General features: G+C 35.2%; 1 protein-coding gene across 3 annotated transcripts in view; it reads left to right on the forward strand.

The window, feature by feature from the left end:
• Nucleotides 1-20,735, forward strand: part of GAS2 (growth arrest specific 2) — a 79,830-nt gene that overhangs the window by 38,907 nt on the left and 20,188 nt on the right. For all 3 annotated transcript variants that reach the window (XM_017743658.1, XM_008640904.2, XM_017743659.1), the window contains 3 exons: nucleotides 3,792-3,855; nucleotides 8,344-8,488; nucleotides 11,723-11,830. In XM_017743658.1, coding sequence (XP_017599147.1) covers nucleotides 3,792-3,855; nucleotides 8,344-8,488; nucleotides 11,723-11,830 — 317 coding nt within the window. The remainder of the gene's footprint in view (nucleotides 1-3,791; nucleotides 3,856-8,343; nucleotides 8,489-11,722; nucleotides 11,831-20,735) is intronic.

Here is a 20,735-nt window from a genome sequence, read left to right on the forward strand (position 1 = left end):
GTGATTGGATATTCTAATAATTTAAAACAAACACAAAACCACAAACAAAGCAAAAAACCTGAGGGTTTGTTGTTGTGAACTCTCAGTTTAAACATGTTCAGCAAACACATGGACTCCATGTGAGTTGTGTGTTCTGTCTCCTCACAGTCACAGGTTCTGATAATGCTGAAAGCAGAGGCTGCTCCTCCTCTGCTTCTCCTGGTAGCATCCAGGCACTGAGGTAAGGAGCACTGGGGAAGGGACCAGTGAAGGATGCAAAAGTGTGGCGAACAGTACATGGAAGTACATGGAAGAAGCACAAAGGTTAAATGAACAAAAGAAGAAAGACCTCTAAAAAGAGAATGGGACAGCAACAAGATGGGAAATGTTATTGCCAGAGAGAAGCAAGGATAAAAACTTCTAGGAGCTGAAAAGGAACTATTGTTAACAAAGAGTGGCTGGAGGTAGCATGTTAAGATGCAGGCAGTGAGGACAGCAGATAAGAAGCATATAAAGAGATGAGATGAGATGAGATGAGATGAGATGAGATGAAAAGCAAAAGGGTCTATAACTGTCAGGACACCTAAAATTAGCACTATTTCTCTATCTTCCCATTGCATTCTTGTCAAGCAAATTCCATCAGTGAGATTCTCTAATATATGGATATTTCCATTCATTTTATGCGGGGAATTTGCATACAATAACATTTGTTTGTCTCTGAAATCCCCACATACATATGCTGTATAGTCCTCAGGAATGCTAATATTTTCTTGTTATAAGCACTCTTAGGAGATGACCTGATGTTGGTTTTTGTGGTTGGTTATTGTCCGCACACGTCTTCATCCTGTAACAATTATTTCACTGTCTCACATTGTTCAGTGTGAAATGCATGAAATGTGTCTAGATTATGTTGAGTCAGACTTGCTAAAGGTCTGTGAATTTTGTTTGAGTAGAGCATTGTTTTACATTTTAAATCAAATTCTCTTCTAGCTATATTTATGGATCTTTTTGCAAATAGTAGTAGTTGAACCTCTCTTTCTCCTCCATTCCAAAGTCATTCAGATATGCATACGAATGAATTGCAATTGACTCTTTGACTTTTCCAAACCCAGTTTATTTCATTTAGATTTTGGGGGATGCCTTACTTCTTAAAATCAAGTTTTATTTTGGGGCTGTCCCAACCGGTTTAAAACCAAAGTATTAGAATACACTTCTAGGGTCATGAATGTAACACTTTAAAAATACTGATTACTAGTATAGGTAAGTATTTAATATAATTACTGTGTTGTAGTTTTGGGAAGGAAGAATATTGAAAATAGCTGAATGTCCAAGTGTTCATCATTTATGTTCTTAGTAACAGATGGCTGAAGAATAAATATCTTTCCTAGTGCAGTGCCGTCTAGTTTCCATGCTCTGCAGTTTCACTTTTGGAAATATATTTGGATGAGATTAGAGGACAAATACATACCTCTCAAAGGGCTACGCAGACACTAGGAAAAGATTTTGGGGTGAGTATTCAGCTCACACCACTTACACTTATTCATGTCAGTGGAGCTGCAAGTTGAAGTCACAGAAGCTGAAGGTCTGCCCCAGGGTGTTAGTTACCTAGAGATGTTTAAAACCTAGAGATGTTTTGGGTCTCATACATACATAGAACAAAGTTATTACTTTCAGAGCTTTAACTAGACATTAAAATATCTTTTTCAGGTATGGTATTTTTTCTTCATGCACTTGAGTTTAGTGAGTCTTTAGATTACAGATTGACCTTAACTCATTTTAAAAAAAATATTTTGATGCTGTTCAGTCTTTTACTGATTTATACAAATCATCACACAATTACTTTTTGGTCTCAATTCAATCTGAAGTGTAAGGTGAAAATTCTTTGATTATTGTGGAGATTTTTAAAACCTGATTTTTACCCACAACATGAGGGCTTTACTCCAATAGGTATTTCTGAAGAGTAGATTACAATGTACTCATAATTACTTTTTTCTCTTTTCTTCTATTTTTCCTTTCTTCTTCTTGGAGTTTTGGGGAGTTGCTTATGCAAACAGGCACAGACTTTTCTTCATTTATTGATTTTGGATTTTGCTTATATGCTTTGCTGAACTTCTTTACAGAACATTACCTATTCTGAGTTGTGGGGGGAAAAAATGTATTGCTTTATGGTGGTATTTCATAATTGTTATAACTTGCCCCTGAAGGCAAGGGTAACAGGTTCTTGCTAATAGATTCTTTTTGGCAGATGAGAGTGAAACCACACTGAATGACTAGTGTGTTTATATATATATATATGGCAGGTTTATTTTAGATTAATTTGGTTGCAGTGGAAAGGAGGTATGTAGCCATTTTGGTTATTATCATCTATAGAAATGCAACAATATAAAAGTATGAAGATATTACTTAAGAAAATATAGGAGGAAAAGAGAGAAGGATAAAAATAGAGAGTGGAGTAAGACTTAATTGTTGCAATTTCAGTGTCTCTTGTTTGAACTGATGGTCATAGTCTTGCTCCATCGAGGGTGGGGGAAGCCCATGAAACACCAGATTCAATGGGTTAATATACAGTCCGGTTCAGGTGAGAACATCCAGGGTACCTCCCCTGGGGCAAGGGTTTTGCACAGTCTGTTGCAACCCTATGGATCATGTGCAGTCCTCTGGTGGAAGGCCCCAGAAATGAGTCTGGGCACACTTTAGGGAACTTTGATGGTTTATGACACCTAAAACATGTCATCTGCCTCTCACATCAGTGCAGCTGAGCCAATTATGCCCATCAGAAGGGATGTATGCCTTCAGGCCTATGTGGAAGTGTGAGTGTCCCAATACCTTCCACAGAGGGGTTTTTTACACCTGAGCCAGTTATGTAAGGGAGGACATTGCCATGACAAAAAGCACTATCCCACTTTGTAGAATCTGCTTCTTATGAGCCTTTTCCCTTATTTGGCTCAAAACCCAGCTTGTTGCTCAACAAAAGCTGGTTTGTTGTGGTCATCCTCTGGGGGTGGGTGCACACCTCCTCTGTGCCTGGGCTGCTCTTAAACAGTTCAAATATGAGTGCCAACCTGGCCTCAGTTAAGCACCTGCTGCTTTTGCAAATGGATGATTGGGACATTAACCCTTAACATTTCAGTCTCTCACAATGAGAAGATCATGCTGTGTCACAGCTACTTCTGAATCATAAAAAATCTATTCTATGTGGAATCCAGGCATGGAGACTTGCATATATGTGTGTATGTATAAAGAAGAAACTTTTTTTTGTCTGTTTGGGAGTTTCGTACTGTGAAGAACTGATTCCTAAAGCATTCTAGTTTCATATTTGCTTTAAGAGTAGATGTAAAAATAATTCAGGACCAAATTTATAGTGAGGTATATCTTTCTTAATGCAACTTTGTTTTTTTTTTTATTTAAATTGGCTAAGAAATATAGTGATCTAAAGGACATGAATTCTCTTAGTCTGTAGAAAGAAAGGTATCACTCTAATGTTATTATTTTTGACATTCTACTAATGAAAGTATTCTGCCAGATCTTTTGATTATTTTTAAAGTTATTAACTGCTTGCAGATTATGAATTATCCCAAATAATTATTCAGTGATTTAGAAAACTAAATGGGACTTCTGAACTGTTTGCACTCTGAGAACCATTCATCAATCCCATCCTTTTTATTCCAGTAAAATTCCACTGCAAGCCAAAGAAAACAAACATTTATCAGTCAAGAGTTACAGATGTTGATGATTAGGTTCCATTCCGTCCCTAAGATCTTTAAAGTAGCTTTTATTTATCAATGTTTTCCATCTTCATTTTGCTTTTCTAGTACTCCATAAGCAGCCAAGAGAAGTGTGCCTTTGTTTGCTGGAACTTGGAAGAATTGCAGCAAGGTAGGTGAAAATATTTATAGATTGATGAAATATTTGCATTCTTGACAGCAGTGGCTATTGACAGACATTAAATCAGCACATCTCAAGCTAAATTTTGTGCTCATTAGGTTCAAATAGAATGTTTGTTTTGATGTCCCTCTTGAGAGCAGTTGTTAAAAAATATTACAAAATCTCTGTACCTCCATGAAGATATTTGTTGGCTATCCTTGTATTAGGAGAGGAAGGGTTTGAGAATTTTTTTTTCTATGAAGCTTTGAGCTGTTTCTCCTTCTAAAGTCAGATCACTCTACAAAAAAACTGTGATTTAATTAAGTTTACTGGTTATAAGATGATCTTCACATGACCTAAATCTGACCAAGATGGTTCTAGCCATGCTGGACCTTCAGTACATTGAAATGTTATCTTTGACATCAAGACAAAGACTTTTGCTAAGCAATCAAAAGTACAGTAACTAGAATGTGATTTTTTCCCCCTTTTTGCAGATGAAGATTTAACCACCATAGTGCATAAGATTTACTAAAAAATACATGAGCAGCAGAGCTGCTGCCCAGTCTTGCCTGTAAATTGCAGTTGCATTCATCCATGTGCGTCAAATTGGAGTACCTTGCTATGCAGATAATTTCATCAATTTCAGAAGAATCCTTGTGGTGACAATCAGTGTGAAGAAGACCCCTGTTTATTCCAAGCTTAAGAACCAGTATTTGCCATGTTAAAATTACATCATGTGTATTCATATTTTGTGAATGAACTCACATGGAAAACAAGAAATTTGTCTCATGGTCAAGTTTCAGAAGGACCCTTGCTGTCAGTGGAAGCTTGCATAGGAATAGCAATAACCAAAAAAATAGTTGATTTCAAGTTTTCAATTCTTTTGTTATCTCTAAAACTTGGGTTAAAAAGGCAAATTATTTTAACTTCCCACAAAGAGGAAAGAATTTTGATCTGCAGGTGCATAATGAAATTGATTTTAATGAATCTTAATTTACCTGAGCAAACAAACTGTGCTTTCAAGACCAGCTTGGAGATAGACCCTATGCCTGAGGCATAACTGTCAGGAGTATCTGCCCCACTTGGTTACTTGATAGTATCCAGCTTCCTCAGGGAATGCATGTTAGTAGTTAGGTAGTGTTGGATTCTGCTAAAGTTGGTTGAGTTAGATTAATCTCATTTTGCAATGAGATTTGATGTCTCAATAGATCTACAAGGGAATGAAAATAGAATCTTATCCTTTATATTTGTCTTAAGCTTCCATGTCTCAGATGCTTTCTGTTCCAGACATGAAAAGAAATACTGAACAAGTAAATAAGCCATGTTGTCATTTATTATGCATATCTATCCCTTTACTCTTAAAATATTTGTATTTTATTTTTTATTTTTATTACCATATATCATTAATGATTATTTTATGTATTTTGTTTATGTTTCTGTATTTATGTCTCTTTATTTTAATTTTATTTATAGCTTCAGGGTCAAATAATATGTCTGTCTACTTTTTCCTGCTCTAGTATCTCTTCAAAAACAAACAACCCCCCATTTATAGTCTTGTACACTTCCAAGGTACACCAAAACTGAAGTAGAATGTCAGGTTAATACAATTGAAAACCAAATACGTGATGCCAGTTTTGCCTGAGCTGTGGTTAACTAGAACTGTATGGGAAAGAAGAACTGGTAATTGCCTTCATTAGATGTAGGAAAGAGCACATTAAAGTGACACTGCTGTGCTGCTTTAAACAGGAGAGAAGTCAGACGTATGCTTTGTAAAGCAAACCAGGTCTGTTGGCAGTCTTAGGGATCTGCTTTCCAGAACAGGAGCTGCAGAGATCTTTCAAAATGTGCCTCAGTCTGTTTTTGAAGAACGAAAAGAGTAAGAGACACTGAGTAATTTTAGAAGCAGAAAGATATGTTCGAAGTGGCTTACTCATCACAAGGACTCAGCTTTTGGCACACTTTGCCCAGCTAGATTATTGTTTGTCTTCAGGGTCTGTAACTCCCATAAGTCAACCTAAGCTCTTTTATTTAATGCAAATAGACATGTGATTGAGGCACAAGTGAGGAAGAATGAGGATTGCTTGAGGAGGAGTTAAATTGAGTTCTGTTCTGTATTCAACAGATACTCCGTGGAGGAGGGGAGACAGGTGACAATTTATTTACCTCTGCTTTAGTAATCCTTTTAGCATATTATCTCATAGTGTCCTCTTAGCCAAATTAGAGACAGATGGACTTGATGGATGGACTGCACAGTGAGTGGGAAACTGGTGTGACCACTGGCTCAAAGAGTAGCAGTTCAAAGATACCAATAAAAATACAAGTGCCTGATAAATTATCCTGAATTTCAGTTGTTTATGAAAACAAAATTTGAGATCGTCTGTGAAACTTCAATAGTTAAAATGAGCCCTTGTGTCACTGACAGATGTTATGTGGTCACAGTGAGATGATTTATGAGAGAGGGAACCGTCCTACGGGATGGAATTGACCACTGACAATGCACAGGACTATTGCAGTGGGTTGCATAGATCCAGCATTCTCCCTAAGTATACGAAAGTCAGAGATTATACAATGGAAAACAGCTAAATTATCTTTTCTGCACAAAGAGTGAAGTTCTTGGGTTACTGTTAAACTCTGGGGGGTTAAACAACCATCACAGGTCTTTTGGAATTACTGTTGAGCGATTTCAGGGTCTTTCTGCTATTGTATTCAATTTTACCTTGATAAAAATGGAAAGTGGTGCTCTAAGAAGTCTACCAGAGATCATGTTACAGTCCAATGCTGCTTCATGTGTAGCTGTGAGAAGCCAGACTAGAAAGGAGCAGAAAAGGAAATGCTCAGCATACCTGCCCAAACAGAATTTGCACCTCTGCCCCTCTCAGAAAAGATGTGGTTTTTACAATTTCAGCTTTCCAGCAACTTTGCTTCAGGTTGATACAGCATGTGGAAAAAAAATGGGTGTTTTTGTTCATTGATTTTATTTTTCAACTTTTCACCAGAGGAATTCAGAATACTGGAAGTACAGGAAACTTTAAAAATCTATCACAAAGACAAAATGTAGAAATTATGAAAAGTAGTAGAAGCAAAGAAGCAACATTTCTTACAGTGGAAGAGTTTTATGTGATAAGTAAGGCTGTATGCAGGAGCAGGCTTAGAACCCAGTGGGAATTTAATAATTTACAGCCTGTCAGCACCTGCAGACAGACAGGAAGTAAATAGATTGTATATATGTGCTTGCTTCAATGTTGGCTGACTTTTCGTTAGGCAGACTGCACCAGTTAGAAGCCAATACAAGCACAGATTTGGTTCTTGGTTTACTTTCTATTAATTTACTAGGCATTAGTATGATGAAATTAAATGTTATCAGAAAAACTCAAAAGCTAGTATATGCACTTATATCTTTTCTCTGTACACTTCTATCATTATTATGGTATTTAGCTTAAATTTTCATTATATATATTTGTTACTGCTCAATATTTTAGCGTCCAGATCTTTATCTAGATAAGTCAGTATAGTTCTGCATCTGGACTATGGACTTTTCTGCTACAGAAGAAAATATGGTTTCATTTGTGCAAGTAGTTTGCTATGAGAAGCCTACCTGGCATGATAACTCTTCCAAGCTGAAGTCATTCTCTGAAAAAGGAACTCGATCTGTTTTTCTGGGGTTTGTTCAGTGTTGGCAGATTAAAAAAAAAACGAAAAAACCATAAGGGGATTATCAGGAATTAGGAAAATGAGATGTGCTTTTAGACTTCTGAGTTCTGTCCAAGCTCTGCTGCTTCATGTGAGATACTGACTCAATCACTTGCCATAAAGCTTTCAAAAGATCTTTCAAAAAGAACCTTGCTCTTCCAGTGCTCTGTTTTGGGTTTGTCTGTGCTGAAGTTGCATGTATTTTGTTCTAGCTGGAGCTACAAGTGTGTTGCCACTGTAAACAGAGATCTGAAGACTGGCTGTCAAAAATCAATTAGTAAAAACACTAACCACTTCTGAAGAGTAGTGGCCATGTCTCAGTTTACTTATCTATAAATTCAGTACAATAGCTGAGACCAGGAAAACCCTTAATCCCTTTACATTTGGATTTCTTTGAAAAATACTAACACAAAACTGTCATGTAATTTGAAAAGATGCTGTTTGGAAAGAAAAAAAATTAAAAAAAGCACAAATGTACTGAATTTGACTCTGTCCTGCATGGACAAGTCAAATTTTTGAGGTCTAGTGTTGTTCATAAATTATTCACCAATATATATGTTATCAGACAGAGAAGTTGAAAAAATACCTGTATTTCCTGTAAATTTGATTAACTGAGAGACTGCATCTAAATTATTTTTTTCTATTAATTTGACATGATGGCAATAATGGTTGCTATATTTTGTACATGTTTATTGATGTGCGTATCATTCTGCTATTGCACAGAAAGTAGAAATTCTTTCCACTGTTTCAGTTTAAAATACATAATACTTTATATGGACTAGTAATTTATTATTTGCATGTTTCCAAAAGGTTTGGGGTGGAACCTCCTGGATTAATAAAATTGGAAAAAGAGATTGAACAAGAGGAAACATTTTCAGCTCCCCTTCCATCTCCTTCACCATCACCCACAAAGTCTCCTGGGAAAAAGAGCACAGGGAAACTGTTGGATGATGCTGTAAGTTGTGGGAGGAAGCTTCTTCCTATCTTACCCATTCTGATATGCACTTACTTGCAAAACACACACAAGCCTGAGTTTAACATCTCACTCTATTTTAAACATTTGTAGACGTAGAGAGTTTTGGGGTTTTTTTGACCACAATTATTTATGTCTGAAGCTTGGAAAAAAAAAAGTCACACTGTGTAGGAGCTCTGCAGCTTAGCCTAGCTTTGTGCTTAGGGCCACATTCCCTTCTTATTACTCTTTTACTCCTTATTCACCAACTCCCACTTGGTACTTTGTCTGAGGAAGGACTGAGTCAGGACGAGATTTGGCTCATACTGACTTGTACTGAATGTTAACAAACACTTCTAAGATATTTCAGCCTAATTTTTATGCTGTTCTGCATGATTCTCCCATAGTTAAAAAACAAGCATTGTTTTCCTCATTGTTAGAACAAAAGTATCTTGCTTTGAATTTCATTAAACTTGTTGCAGCATATTGAGTGTTCATGTTTCTGGTGCAAACCCATAGGGGTTCATTTGAAACAGCTGGAATCAGATGAAAAGGACACATTTTGAGACCATGAAGAGGTTAAACTGGAAAAGTAAAAATCTAGCCTGTAAAAAGAAGCAGTTACCATAGCAACTACTACATTGCAAGGTAGATGTGCCACCTGGGAGTTACAAAGCACTTCTTGAAAAATCCATGTGCCACTTTCCTGTTACAAAGAGCAGATGGAATATAATGTTCATTCATTTTATTGAAACACTTTTTTTATTTGATGCATATAATTACATTTAAAATTTTCTGGTTTGTATTTCTTCCTTAACTTTGCAAAAGCACTCGTGTTTCAACAGAATTGAGAAAGAACAGTTATGTATAGAAGGAGGATGATGACTGCATATATTGTAGAAATTGAACAGAGAGTATCTAGGTTTTCTCTAACCACCTCCTTTAATTTAGAAAGCAGTACGGATAGAAACAGAATGGAATTCATCCAGCTAGATTCCTGACCGGCACTGCCCCAGACACTCACACCATAAAATAGCAGCAGTTGCTCATATAGTCCAGACACAAAGTAAAATAGAATATAATTCCTCCCTCTGCTTCCTTATTTGATTTCCAAATTCCACTCAATACTTCTGTGTCCTTTGGGACAGTAAGGCAATGGAACCCTCAATAGCAGGATCAACAGTGAAGATCTTATTATCCTCTGTTTTACACTAGAATAAATCTGTTGGCTTTCATTCTCCACAGGCTGAAGATTTTGCTTACACAGTTCAAAATAACCTTGAACTTGTTTAGGCCCAGCTACTCTGAGTTTTTGGTTCCTTAGATGAACTCTGGTGGATGAAGCATTAAGTTCTGACCACCCATTTTCAGCTTCGAATTTCCAATGTCTCCAAGGGTGATAAATGCCATAGGATACTATGTCAGGAATCCTTGATTATCAAACAGTATTCAGAGAGCCATTGCCAAAAAGCTCCCTAAGCACAGTCCCAGTCCTGGTACTATATTCCAAGAAATACAGCAATACACCTTTTTCATCCTCAGCAACCTGCACGTGGATTGAAATCATCAACCACTGACTTCATATAAGTTATTCCTATTGTACATTGACTATCTAAATAGTTTATTCACCAAAAATGGTGGCTAAGTCTCACCCATGTTGATAAAAATCACTTGAGTAACTGATCTTACAATGCAAAAAGTGACTCATTCAAACTGAGGACAACTCATCTGATACTTGAGAAACACTTTTTGTGTGTAAAATACATGTGGAGTTCCTCTGTTAAGTGTTATTCTAATTATTTTTTTCATAAAAATATCATGCCCTGATTTAAAAAAAGAAATCTTAAGAATACTTATAAAAAACCCTCCACAAAGTAATAATGTTATTCCGATAAAGGCACTGAGCAATTTTCAGAAGTAATTGGAAAGCCTTTGAATCACTCAACAGGGCTAGTTTCAGAAGTATAGAAACAATAATTGGTTACCTTATAAGTTCTTTATGTCTTATTTAACATACTGAAACTTAATTCTTAAAGCAGATCTGAAAGCCATTTGTCCTTCAGAAGCCTTATCTATTCATGATAACTAAAACACTTACTAGAGTGCTACAGATTTGGCCAGGCATCTTTTCTTTTTATGAAACAATTTAAGACTTTAATTTGTTAGCTATTCTGAAAATATCCTTTCCTGGGCCTCAGACCATTTTTACAGGCCTTGGTTTACAAACTGGATATGAAAATGTCTGGAATATTATTTGAAGTGGACAAACATCTACAAGTTCTTCTGGCATTTTGCATTGTTTGATGCTGATGTACTAGGTATGTACTTTGTCCAAGAAAACCACAGTGTACGAAAATGCTGCACTTATTCTTGCTGTTCCAATGCAGAAGTGCAATATGAATGTCAAATAAGAGTTTCACAGCCAGATCTGCTCTTGATATTGATGCCTTTGCTACTTTCCTATCATTGAAGAGTACAAAATATTCTTTTACTAAACATCACTGCCTTTGGTAGCATATGCCAGAACAAGGAGGCCAAAGTCAAGCTGATGCAGCTAATAAAAAGCAGGAAAGTGGTTTTCATCTGTTTTTTCTCAGCCCTTATTTTTGGGGCTATGTAGTTAGGTTTGGCAGTGATAGTGTACTTGAGGTAGTTTGATTGAACTAGCCCTAACAAAGAGATCATCAAAGGGCAGTTGAAAATTCTGGGGAGTGTCTTGGCAGGAGTTTTTAATCATGTCACAGTATTTTCTGTATGCTTTTTTTCTAAGGTGGTGTGCACAATTTTAAAGAGGCAGGGCCTCTTACTGGTAAGGAAGATACCTCTATATTTATATGTATTTAGAAGGCAGGATGCATCTTATGACATCTTCATTTTGCCTGTTACCTGTATTAACACTGTGAGCTGATTCACCATAAAATACTGAGAATACATTTACAAAAGGTTGATGGTGAACTCCATGTAACAAACTGTTTGACTTCAGATAAAAGAGTGCAAATTTGATGCTGAACTATGTGACATTTGTCTCTATTTTTAACTCATCTCAGCTACTAAATCATTGCTATTAGAAGCACCCATAGGGTGCTTTCTGGGATTACAGAAATGTTAAGAAAAACCAAGAAAAACATCATCAATTAAGACTTATATTAAGTGATATATTATGACAAGTGTCTTATGGAATGTTTTGCTATCCATGCCATTTTAAATAGTTTCTATTAATAACTTCTTGTTTCACAGGTTAAACACATTTCTGAAGATCCACCTTGTAAATGCCCTAATAAGTTCTGTGTGGAGCGTCTTTCACAGGGAAGATACAGAGTCGGAGAGAAGATCCTTTTTATTAGGGTAAAGATTTTATTTTTACTTTGTAGTAAATTGCTATTATCTGCTACCTTCCACTTTGAAAATTACATCACTGATTAACAGGAAAAAACATTTTCTTGTTAACCAGCACTGACTCATTTTTATGACACAGTTGGAGAATAAATAATCCACAGTGTGTTAACTGACGCAAGGAATTATTAGTATGTGATAAATATCCTTCTGACTTTAGATCATTGAATTTCCTCTCTTTTTAATCAATTGCAACCAAAAGAAAAGTCTTTAGAAATGGACCTAGTGCCTTCTCAGTTTGGCTTGAAAGAATATCCACTGCATTAAAGCATCCTTTCTCCCACTCTGTTTTGTCTGATACTATTTAACAGGTCAGGATATAGATCAAAGGCTTCATGATCACTGAATTGCCAAGTCATGACTAAGATATATTGCTAAAGTAGCATGAGCAAAACATTAAAATGCATAGTACTTCATTTGATTAACAGATATTTCCAAACCCAGAATTGTATTTCAGACTTTGTATGTAGAGTATTAACTCCCATAGCACAAAGTTAATCAGTATCAATATTTGCCAGTATTATTATATAGCTGAATTTAGCATATCAATACTTTCAAAGCTTAATTCTTCTGATCCACTTAATCTTCTCTATATATGTCAATGGTAATAATAATTGAAAATATGCTAATCTTGTTATTCTGTAGTTGTATGTTAAGAATCTGATTCATACTACGCTTCTTTCCATCCTCCTCTCCACATGGACTACTCTTGAGTCATGACTTGACAAAATGATAGATCTTGCTCTCAAATAATTGTTATCTCTATTTTGCTAAAGGCACATAACTGTGACCTGATAAAACTGAGCACTTGTAAACAAAAGAAGTCAGAGGGACTCCTTGTCATCTGCAGAAGTCAAGTTCCTGGTTCAGCAAAATACCAGAGTGCTTATTCAGTCATAAACTTCTGCTTAACATAACTTACAATGAAGTCAATGAAGCCAGATAAGGATTTGGGTTTTGTCAGGAGTGTAAAGTTGGAAACATGTGTAAGTACTGTGCTGAATAAGGATTGAGAACTCCTAATTAACTCAGTAATAGGTCATAAAGAAGAAGAAATAAGAGATTTTTTAAATCTCACAGATAGTTTGAGATTTAACATGCTAGTAGAAAGGATCAATAGCTTTTCTGGTGTGTAGCCAGTAAGACTTTTTTTTGAGAAACTTGAGTTCTGCCAGAATGGTGAGTGTCAAATTCCCTTTTGCTGGCTTCTTTACTGTGCAATCTAGTCCAAGCCAGATTTCATTCCAAGTTTGCAAACAAAACACGCTTTTCATATCACACTACTGCATTCCAAGTTGAATTGTGCAAAAAAATAACGGTAATATAGATTAGATATTAAACAGCAGTATTAAAGATCATTCCTAGAAAACTTATATCAATGGAAACTTGCCATGCATTTCAGTGGGAACAAGTTCATGTTTTAGAAGGTTTTAGAAGTCAGTTGTTTTTTGGTTTTGGTTGGTTTGAACCTCATTTTGGAACACTTCACTGGATCACAGTAAGTTTTTACTCTTCACTCTACATGTTCTTGTTGTGTACATAAGTAGATTTATAAGCCTTTCTTTGGAATCCTATCCTTCACACTTGTGAAGAAGCACATTTGAGATGTGTAGCTGATTTTTAATTTTGTTGGTATTTGGCACCCTATTTGATGCCACTGAGGTAGTTCCTCCTACACTCTATGTTCTTCACACAGCATGACACAGCCAAATACATACCATTTATTTACAACCCAATGTGTTCCAGTTGAATTGAGACCAACAGTTTTTTCATTGCTTTAAGATGGCTTAGTATACCCACTACTGTATTAGTCCATTAAATTTTTCCAGTAACCTCTATAGAACTTAAAACATCTGTAATTTCAGTGATGCTACAAGTATCATTCTAGTAGGAGTTAATACCTATTAATTGATGGTTACGGGTTTTTTTTCAGAAATTATTTAATAATATCATATCTGTAAATGTTTTTTTTTCTAATTCTGCAAGTTCTGTTAGGAAGAAAACCCAAAACCAACAAACAAACCAGAAGAGAAAGTGTCCCAAGTTCCTCTTTTTATTAATTTATTTCTATATATGAAACAAGTGAGCAAGGAACAGCAAAGCAAAATAAAACATGGCAGAGCATGGATTTCATGCAGAAAATCACAGAAACAAGTTACATGTGTCAGCATAAATTAATTCTAAGGAAAGAAAACACTGTGGAATATGTAGTAAAAAGCACATGAGTAACAGTCTCATTAAAATTAATTTTTTTTTAACATGGGAAAATATTTAAATTCCTAATAGAATTTTTAAATCATGAATTAAGGGAAATTATGAAAGTTCATGAGAACATTAAGATACTTAAATCTCCTGATAAAATTGCATGCCCCAAAAGCAGTTTTTTACGCATGAAGTGGTTCTGTAATGCATAAACTGAATGCAATTAACATAATGCTGTGGTGGCTTAGATGCTAAAAATTTATTTTCAATAAAAATGTATCTGCTTGTAGATTCTTCTTCCTTTCTTCCAAATAGGAACGATTCTAAATTCCACTTACACAGAAAAGATGGAAGACATGTTTTACAGTAATGGATTATATTAATTGAAATAAATGACCACCTTATTTAAAACTGAAACATTGGTTTACAACTAGTGGGATCTCTGTATGTGTGCAATATACAATTAATCATTTGCCTTTTCACTCTCCTACCATCCTACCATTATGCCTTAATCTTTCAGAATGGAACAGAATGAATAAGCCTATTTTTAAAAATAAAGAATAACAAGTCATGAAAACTTGCACAAATGTTTGTTTTATAAATTGGGAGAGTCACAGAGTTTGAAGTGCTTGCTTCTTGCAGAAGGCAGCAAAGAGAAATTTTTATAGTAAGAAATGTCAGTCACACCTTTAAAAAAAGTACTTTTTTAACAGTTTCAGTGACAAGAATTCTATTTTCAAGTTACCTCATGTTGCATTGTATATGCATTAGTATGAACATTTCCCACAAACTAACCAGCTTCTGTCAGAAAGATCTGTCGTTTTTGTCCATACCCATGACAACATTCAAACTGTTGGGAGATTATCTCCTAGTGCAACTAGGAGTCACATTAGATAATACAATGGGTCCTGTTTTTAAAGAGTCTGATTTTTCTTGTGACATATAGATGTTCTCTATCTTGCAGACCAGTTGATAAGTATGTGATTGCTCTTAAATGATTGACCTTGTATTCTTAATATAATGTAACATTATTTTACTATAGTAATAATAAAATGTTTATTTAATACTTTCTTCATCTAAATCCCAGGAAAGGAAAGGTGTTATTTACCTGCTACAGAACCTGTGTAGAAACTTTATTTTCAGATTCACTAACACAATAGATGTATAATATGTATGTTTATATAAGAATCACTCTGCAGACTGTCTAGTGTGCACTATTGCCTTTTCCTGGTGAAGAAAATGTACTTGTGTATAAATACAAAAGTACATTTTAGTCCAAACGATCCCGGTAGGGATGATGTACCATATACCATACTGGAACTGGAAATAAGGAGAAATAGAAGGCAGATTGATTATACGGATCTCAAGACTCAAATGTTTTGTTCTGCCTTTCCAATTCAAATGCATATGTATATTCATAGCGTTTTCATGGTGTGTTTCTGTCTTTTGTTTTTCCTTCAGCATCATTTTCCTAGCTTTTTTTGTCTTCCTTACTCCAAAGATTTTCACAGTTATTCTGCTTTTCCCTATTCACTTCCAATCTGCAAAAGAGTTTATGGTTTTAGTAGTGAAAATCCTTCCCTAAGCTTTATCCATAACAAATAACTTTCCAGGGTGTTTAAAATGTCAAAATCTTGGGCAGATCAGGAGTTTTCATTAACCTAACTCCAAAGAAGATGTAGTGGGATGCCTGGGATCTTGTGAGTGAATTCTGAAAACACGTCTTGGGCCTCAGAGTAGCAACAGTCACTGGCCTCTTTGGGCTTCTAATCTCAGTCTTCTTGTGTTTGTAGACAACTACAGTAATTCTCAGCTTGGGACTGCAAAAGACCTGGGGAAAGGCATGTCTGAAGTCCAGCTCTAGTTTGTGCCCAGATGTAAGGTGGTTTTAGAGACCTTTCAGCCAGACACTTCTTTACTCTGTGCCAATTCCTCTCCAACAGCTTTACAATCACAAAATAGATGACATTTTAGTCTTACTTGTGCTACTGAAAGTGGAATTATTCTCAACCTTCTCAGGTTTCAGTCATTGTTTAAAAAAACAAGTCCTTAAAGGGCCAGTAAAATTCACTCCACAAGACTCAGAAACTCTTGGACAGTGATACTGAACATATCATTGGGGTGACTGGAGTTGAGTGCTGCCTATAGAACTGTCAGGAAATCTGTTTTGTTCTATACTCCATCATTAATCTGTTGACATTAGGCAGAACCCTGCCCTGCCCCATCTTAAGCTGCAGCTTGCTTGTTCTTTTAGTTACCCTTTCTCTCCTGCCTCTCCCTTTTTTCTTTATTTTTTCCCCCTTCCTGCCTTCAGCTTTTCTGATTTAGGCCTAGATGCCTCCATGGAGGCAGAAGCCCATGGACATCTCTCTCTTCACTTTGTACCTGATGAAGCTGTTTTTTGCACTCAATAAAAAAACAGCTACAGCTAGACTGTCTGGTCCTGTGAAAACTAGACATTTCTAATTAAATTGTTGACTGACTTTCACTGGGGGTTATGAAAGTAAAGTAAAGTACTAGAAATTAAATAAATAATTTTTTGCCCCTCTTGATTTAATTTTCTACATTTTTTCACTGCATTTGTGCAGCCATTCATGTTCATTTAGTGTCTAGAACTTTGAAAGGATTAATTGGAAACTTCTTTACAAAAAAACCCCTTTGTAAGTCAAATTATTAGCTCCTAATTTAATGGAAAACTGTTGAAGTTACTCCTTTTTATTTTCACCCCAATGAAGTTCTTGTTAGACTTCGTTGAAATTTTTTTACAGAATATATCTTTGATGCAAGTCAGATTCAGTGGAACTGACAGGCTGTGCAATAGCTCTGCAGTTTTTCTCACTAGCTTAGACTTGTTTGCCTCAGTGACCTCCTTCTGTGGACAATCAAGTATCGTGTCTTCTTTAATTCCCAGTGCCTCCCTCTATGCATTATTGTATGAGAACCCCACTTGGAGATAAGAAAAATTTTTAGCAAATCATACAGTGCTTTTTTAGGGTGTAAAGCATCTTCAAGAAATGTAACATTCTAGTTCTTTAAATGACTAATACATCTGTGGTCATTTTCTGCCATGGTATTTATAATTTTGGCTTCCAGAACTGAAGTTTTAACAATATTACATTCCCTGAAATTAGTAGAAAGAGAACTCTCCCTTAGGAGGAGGCTAGGGTAGAGCATTCTGAATCTTTATCCCTAAAAGCATCACCCTAAATTTCAGCTGACTTCCTTAGCAAGAGCTGAAGATGGCAAAGCAAGACATTCCCCAGGTGCCTGAGTTTCCTCTCTGGCAGGAATAAGCTAGGGTAAAATTACCCTGCACATCAGCGTTGGAAATATTTTCTGTGTGGTAATTAATTATACAGAAAATTGTCAATACTTTAAAGATGAGTAAGAAAGCTAGAAAAATATGTATTATAAATCTCATTATTTCAGACTTTTTTTTTCCCTCTATACTGAGAATACAAAAATAGACCAAATTATATGGCTCCCCTCCTCTCCTTTTTTTGGTTCTCTTACTCCTTTTATATGAAAAGTACTGGACCAGCATCTCCACAGCTAAGAGCACATATAGAGTGCTAATCCACTCCACCATTAATCTACAGGCAAGAATTTTCAAAACAAAAAGGCTTTTATTTATAGGTATTGTTGAGAACTAAGGATTGGGTCCCATAAGTTTATGCTGAAAATGTTAGTGGGGGAAAGTATTTCCTTTCTCTCAGTTATTTTCTTGAGTTTCTGTTAAATAGATGAATAGGTTTGTAAGAATCCGTTTTACATTTACTAGACAATAATACATTCTACATTAATGATGAGACAGCAGCATGTGCTCACAGTTTAGAAAACAGTTTAGTAAACCTGATCCTTTAGAAATAGAGATGCTGCTATTCATAGTGTTGCTCTTAAAGGATAGCACTGAGCTTTACATTTCTTCTTTAAACTTCTCCTTTGGTGAGTTGACAAAGTATGACACTAATGGGAATAATATTTAACAGAGTCAAGGTAAGTATGCCTGTCTTTTATAGAAGAATGCTAAAATATTTTTTAGGGTGAATTTAAGTTAATATTCTTCAATGTAGGTTTAGATAATTACTATAAGATGCTAATTAAAAAGGAAAAAACCCACCTGATTCTTTTTGATATACACTGTAGAGTATACTTTTATACTGTAAACATAAGTCATGCTGCCATCTGGAGAAAAAACAATAAATGTGGCTTAAGTGGTGGCATCAGTTAAACACAGCGTCTGCACTGTTCATAAGGGATTGTCCTTGGACATTTAGGATTCAGGCATAAAAGTGAATTGATTATCTATTGCTATATTTCTTAGCTTTAGTGTAATACTCTCAAAGAAATCTTAGCCTTCATGGGAATTTCCAATTGGGCTTAATATCTTGACTCGGGAGTGATGGTTCTGCATAGAACTGGGCTGGCCACGATTTAACAAAAATGGTATGTAGGCTTTAAAAATATTTAACACAATGTGGTTTGACCTTTCTATTCCTAAAATAACAGGAAGAAGTTAAAGTTCATTTTAAAAAGTATTTTTATTTCTTTGTTGTTCTCTTGTCAGTGTGAAAGCAAGTTTTTTCCTCTTGTAATATCCAGTTATACTTTGTAAGCATTCACATTCTTCACCAAAAACTATATCTAGTATAGTTTGTTTTCAAACTCCGCTGCACCTCTGACAACATGCAAGATGTGTGTAAAGGTATAAAGTACTTTTTGCAATAAATCAACACAGCAGGATTTTATCCCATGTCTTTATTGATGACTTTGTCCTCTGTGATGCCTTCTAGTCCTGACCAGAGGAAAAGTATAAAGGCTATATTTCCAAATTCTTTCTCGCGTTGAAATACAGAACATTGTATTTTAATGAGAATAATAATGATTTGTATGGTAGAGAATTCATCAACCAGTCTGTTCCACTAGGATTTTGTCTTTCCAAGCAGATGTTGTCAGATGCCCACTCTTTCTAGAGAGATGGGGGAAGTAGAATTTTTATTTTTGGTTTTTATTCTCTTAAACAGTTTCATTTGTTTGTTTTAGAATCCGAGGGATTCCTTCATCTCACCTACAGGGTTCTTTCAGTGGGGAGGAACAAGAAATTCCCCTCTATTTTCTATGATGATTAATAGGATTGATAATCAAACTACAGAGTTACATGGCATTTTATAATATTTATCTTTCAGATTAAAAATGTAAAAATTAAACTGTCAATTTGATATATTCTTTGTTATAAATTGTGGGGATTTTTTACATTGATTTATTAAGATTCTATTTTGAGATACTATGTTCCAACTTTAAAAGAAAAGAACCCCCAAAAAAACTTTAGCTGCATCTACATCAGTCAGTAGGAATTGACCATCTTTCAAAAAGTAAAAAGAACTATTTAACAGGAAACTCTCATGGTAGCAAAGGAATAAAACAATGAAACCTTTATCTGTAACAGTTATGTCCTTTTAATTTTTTTTACTCTAGGAGCCAAAGACTATGAGAGAGTCATGATAAATGCAGTGTATCTCTCTTATATTGCAATAACATAGAAATAATACTCCTAGGATATATTGAACAATGCTTTTTCAGTGCAGATTTTAGATTTTTATGTAATTATAACATTTAAAAATTTCCTTTTAAATATAATTTGCTTTTAATAATTTAGGATAGTATCAATAGCTATTTTTACTTCATATTTTAAATTACATTTGTTAATGTAAATAATTAAAGAAAAATGACTGGCAAATATTCTTGCCTACAGTAAGGTAGAATTAAGGAGAGAGGTTTTAAGGTTAAGTGCACTGAAATTTGATTATTCTAATTGTTATTCTAATATAATGATAACTTGCCCTTCAAGCTATTTGTGCTGAACATGTATAAAATTTAGTTCATGATCAAAACACATGAACAGGTTAAAATACAGGTTTTAGTAGTTCTGCACAGGTACTTGTAAGATCCTAGACTAGCATGTGTTAGTTACTGTTTCTGCTTCTTGAACTGGTCACCTCCTTGTATATCAAAAATAGAAATAGTTGTATCATGTGACTATGCCAGTTCACATGGGACCAGAATTATGCTTCCATGGCACCTCCATCAGCAGAAATCACGAATGCCCAACAAAGGTCAACATTTGATCCTGACTTTATTTCCTTTGGGGTTTTTTATTTTTTTTCTTGACATTAGGACATTAAGTTTTGTGCATCAAATAACGAATTTTCACTGAAGTTTGCTGTGTAGCTCCTTTAGCAACAGGACATTAGGAAAACTGTAATTACTGCATTTTTGCCTTGATGAAAAGTTTATTACTTATCACATGAATGCTACAGAGTAAGTACCAACTTAGAGATGGGTTCAAGTTGTTAGAAAAACCCTGAAGTTAGTGGTAGCCTACACAAGCCAAGGGATAAAACTTCTCTCTTATCCTAATGTGGAATCTGGAGTTAAAACTGAATATGCAGTCGCCATCATTTATCCTCTTCTGAAAACAATATAGTTCAACATCCTTCCAAAAATGTTTTTCTTGTGATTGTTTTCTGGTAATGAACTATTTCATTGAGGGTTAGCTGTACACAAAAACAAACTTTCCCATATATTTTGATTTTTAAAATTGTGAATGCACAAATTTCTAAAACTTAGTTAATACATCTTTTTTTTTAACAGTTTG

The sequence above is a fragment of the Corvus brachyrhynchos genome, unplaced genomic scaffold (genome assembly GCF_000691975.1).
Source record: "Corvus brachyrhynchos isolate BGI_N302 unplaced genomic scaffold, ASM69197v1 scaffold169, whole genome shotgun sequence".
NCBI classification, from domain to species: Eukaryota; Metazoa; Chordata; class Aves; order Passeriformes; family Corvidae; genus Corvus; species Corvus brachyrhynchos.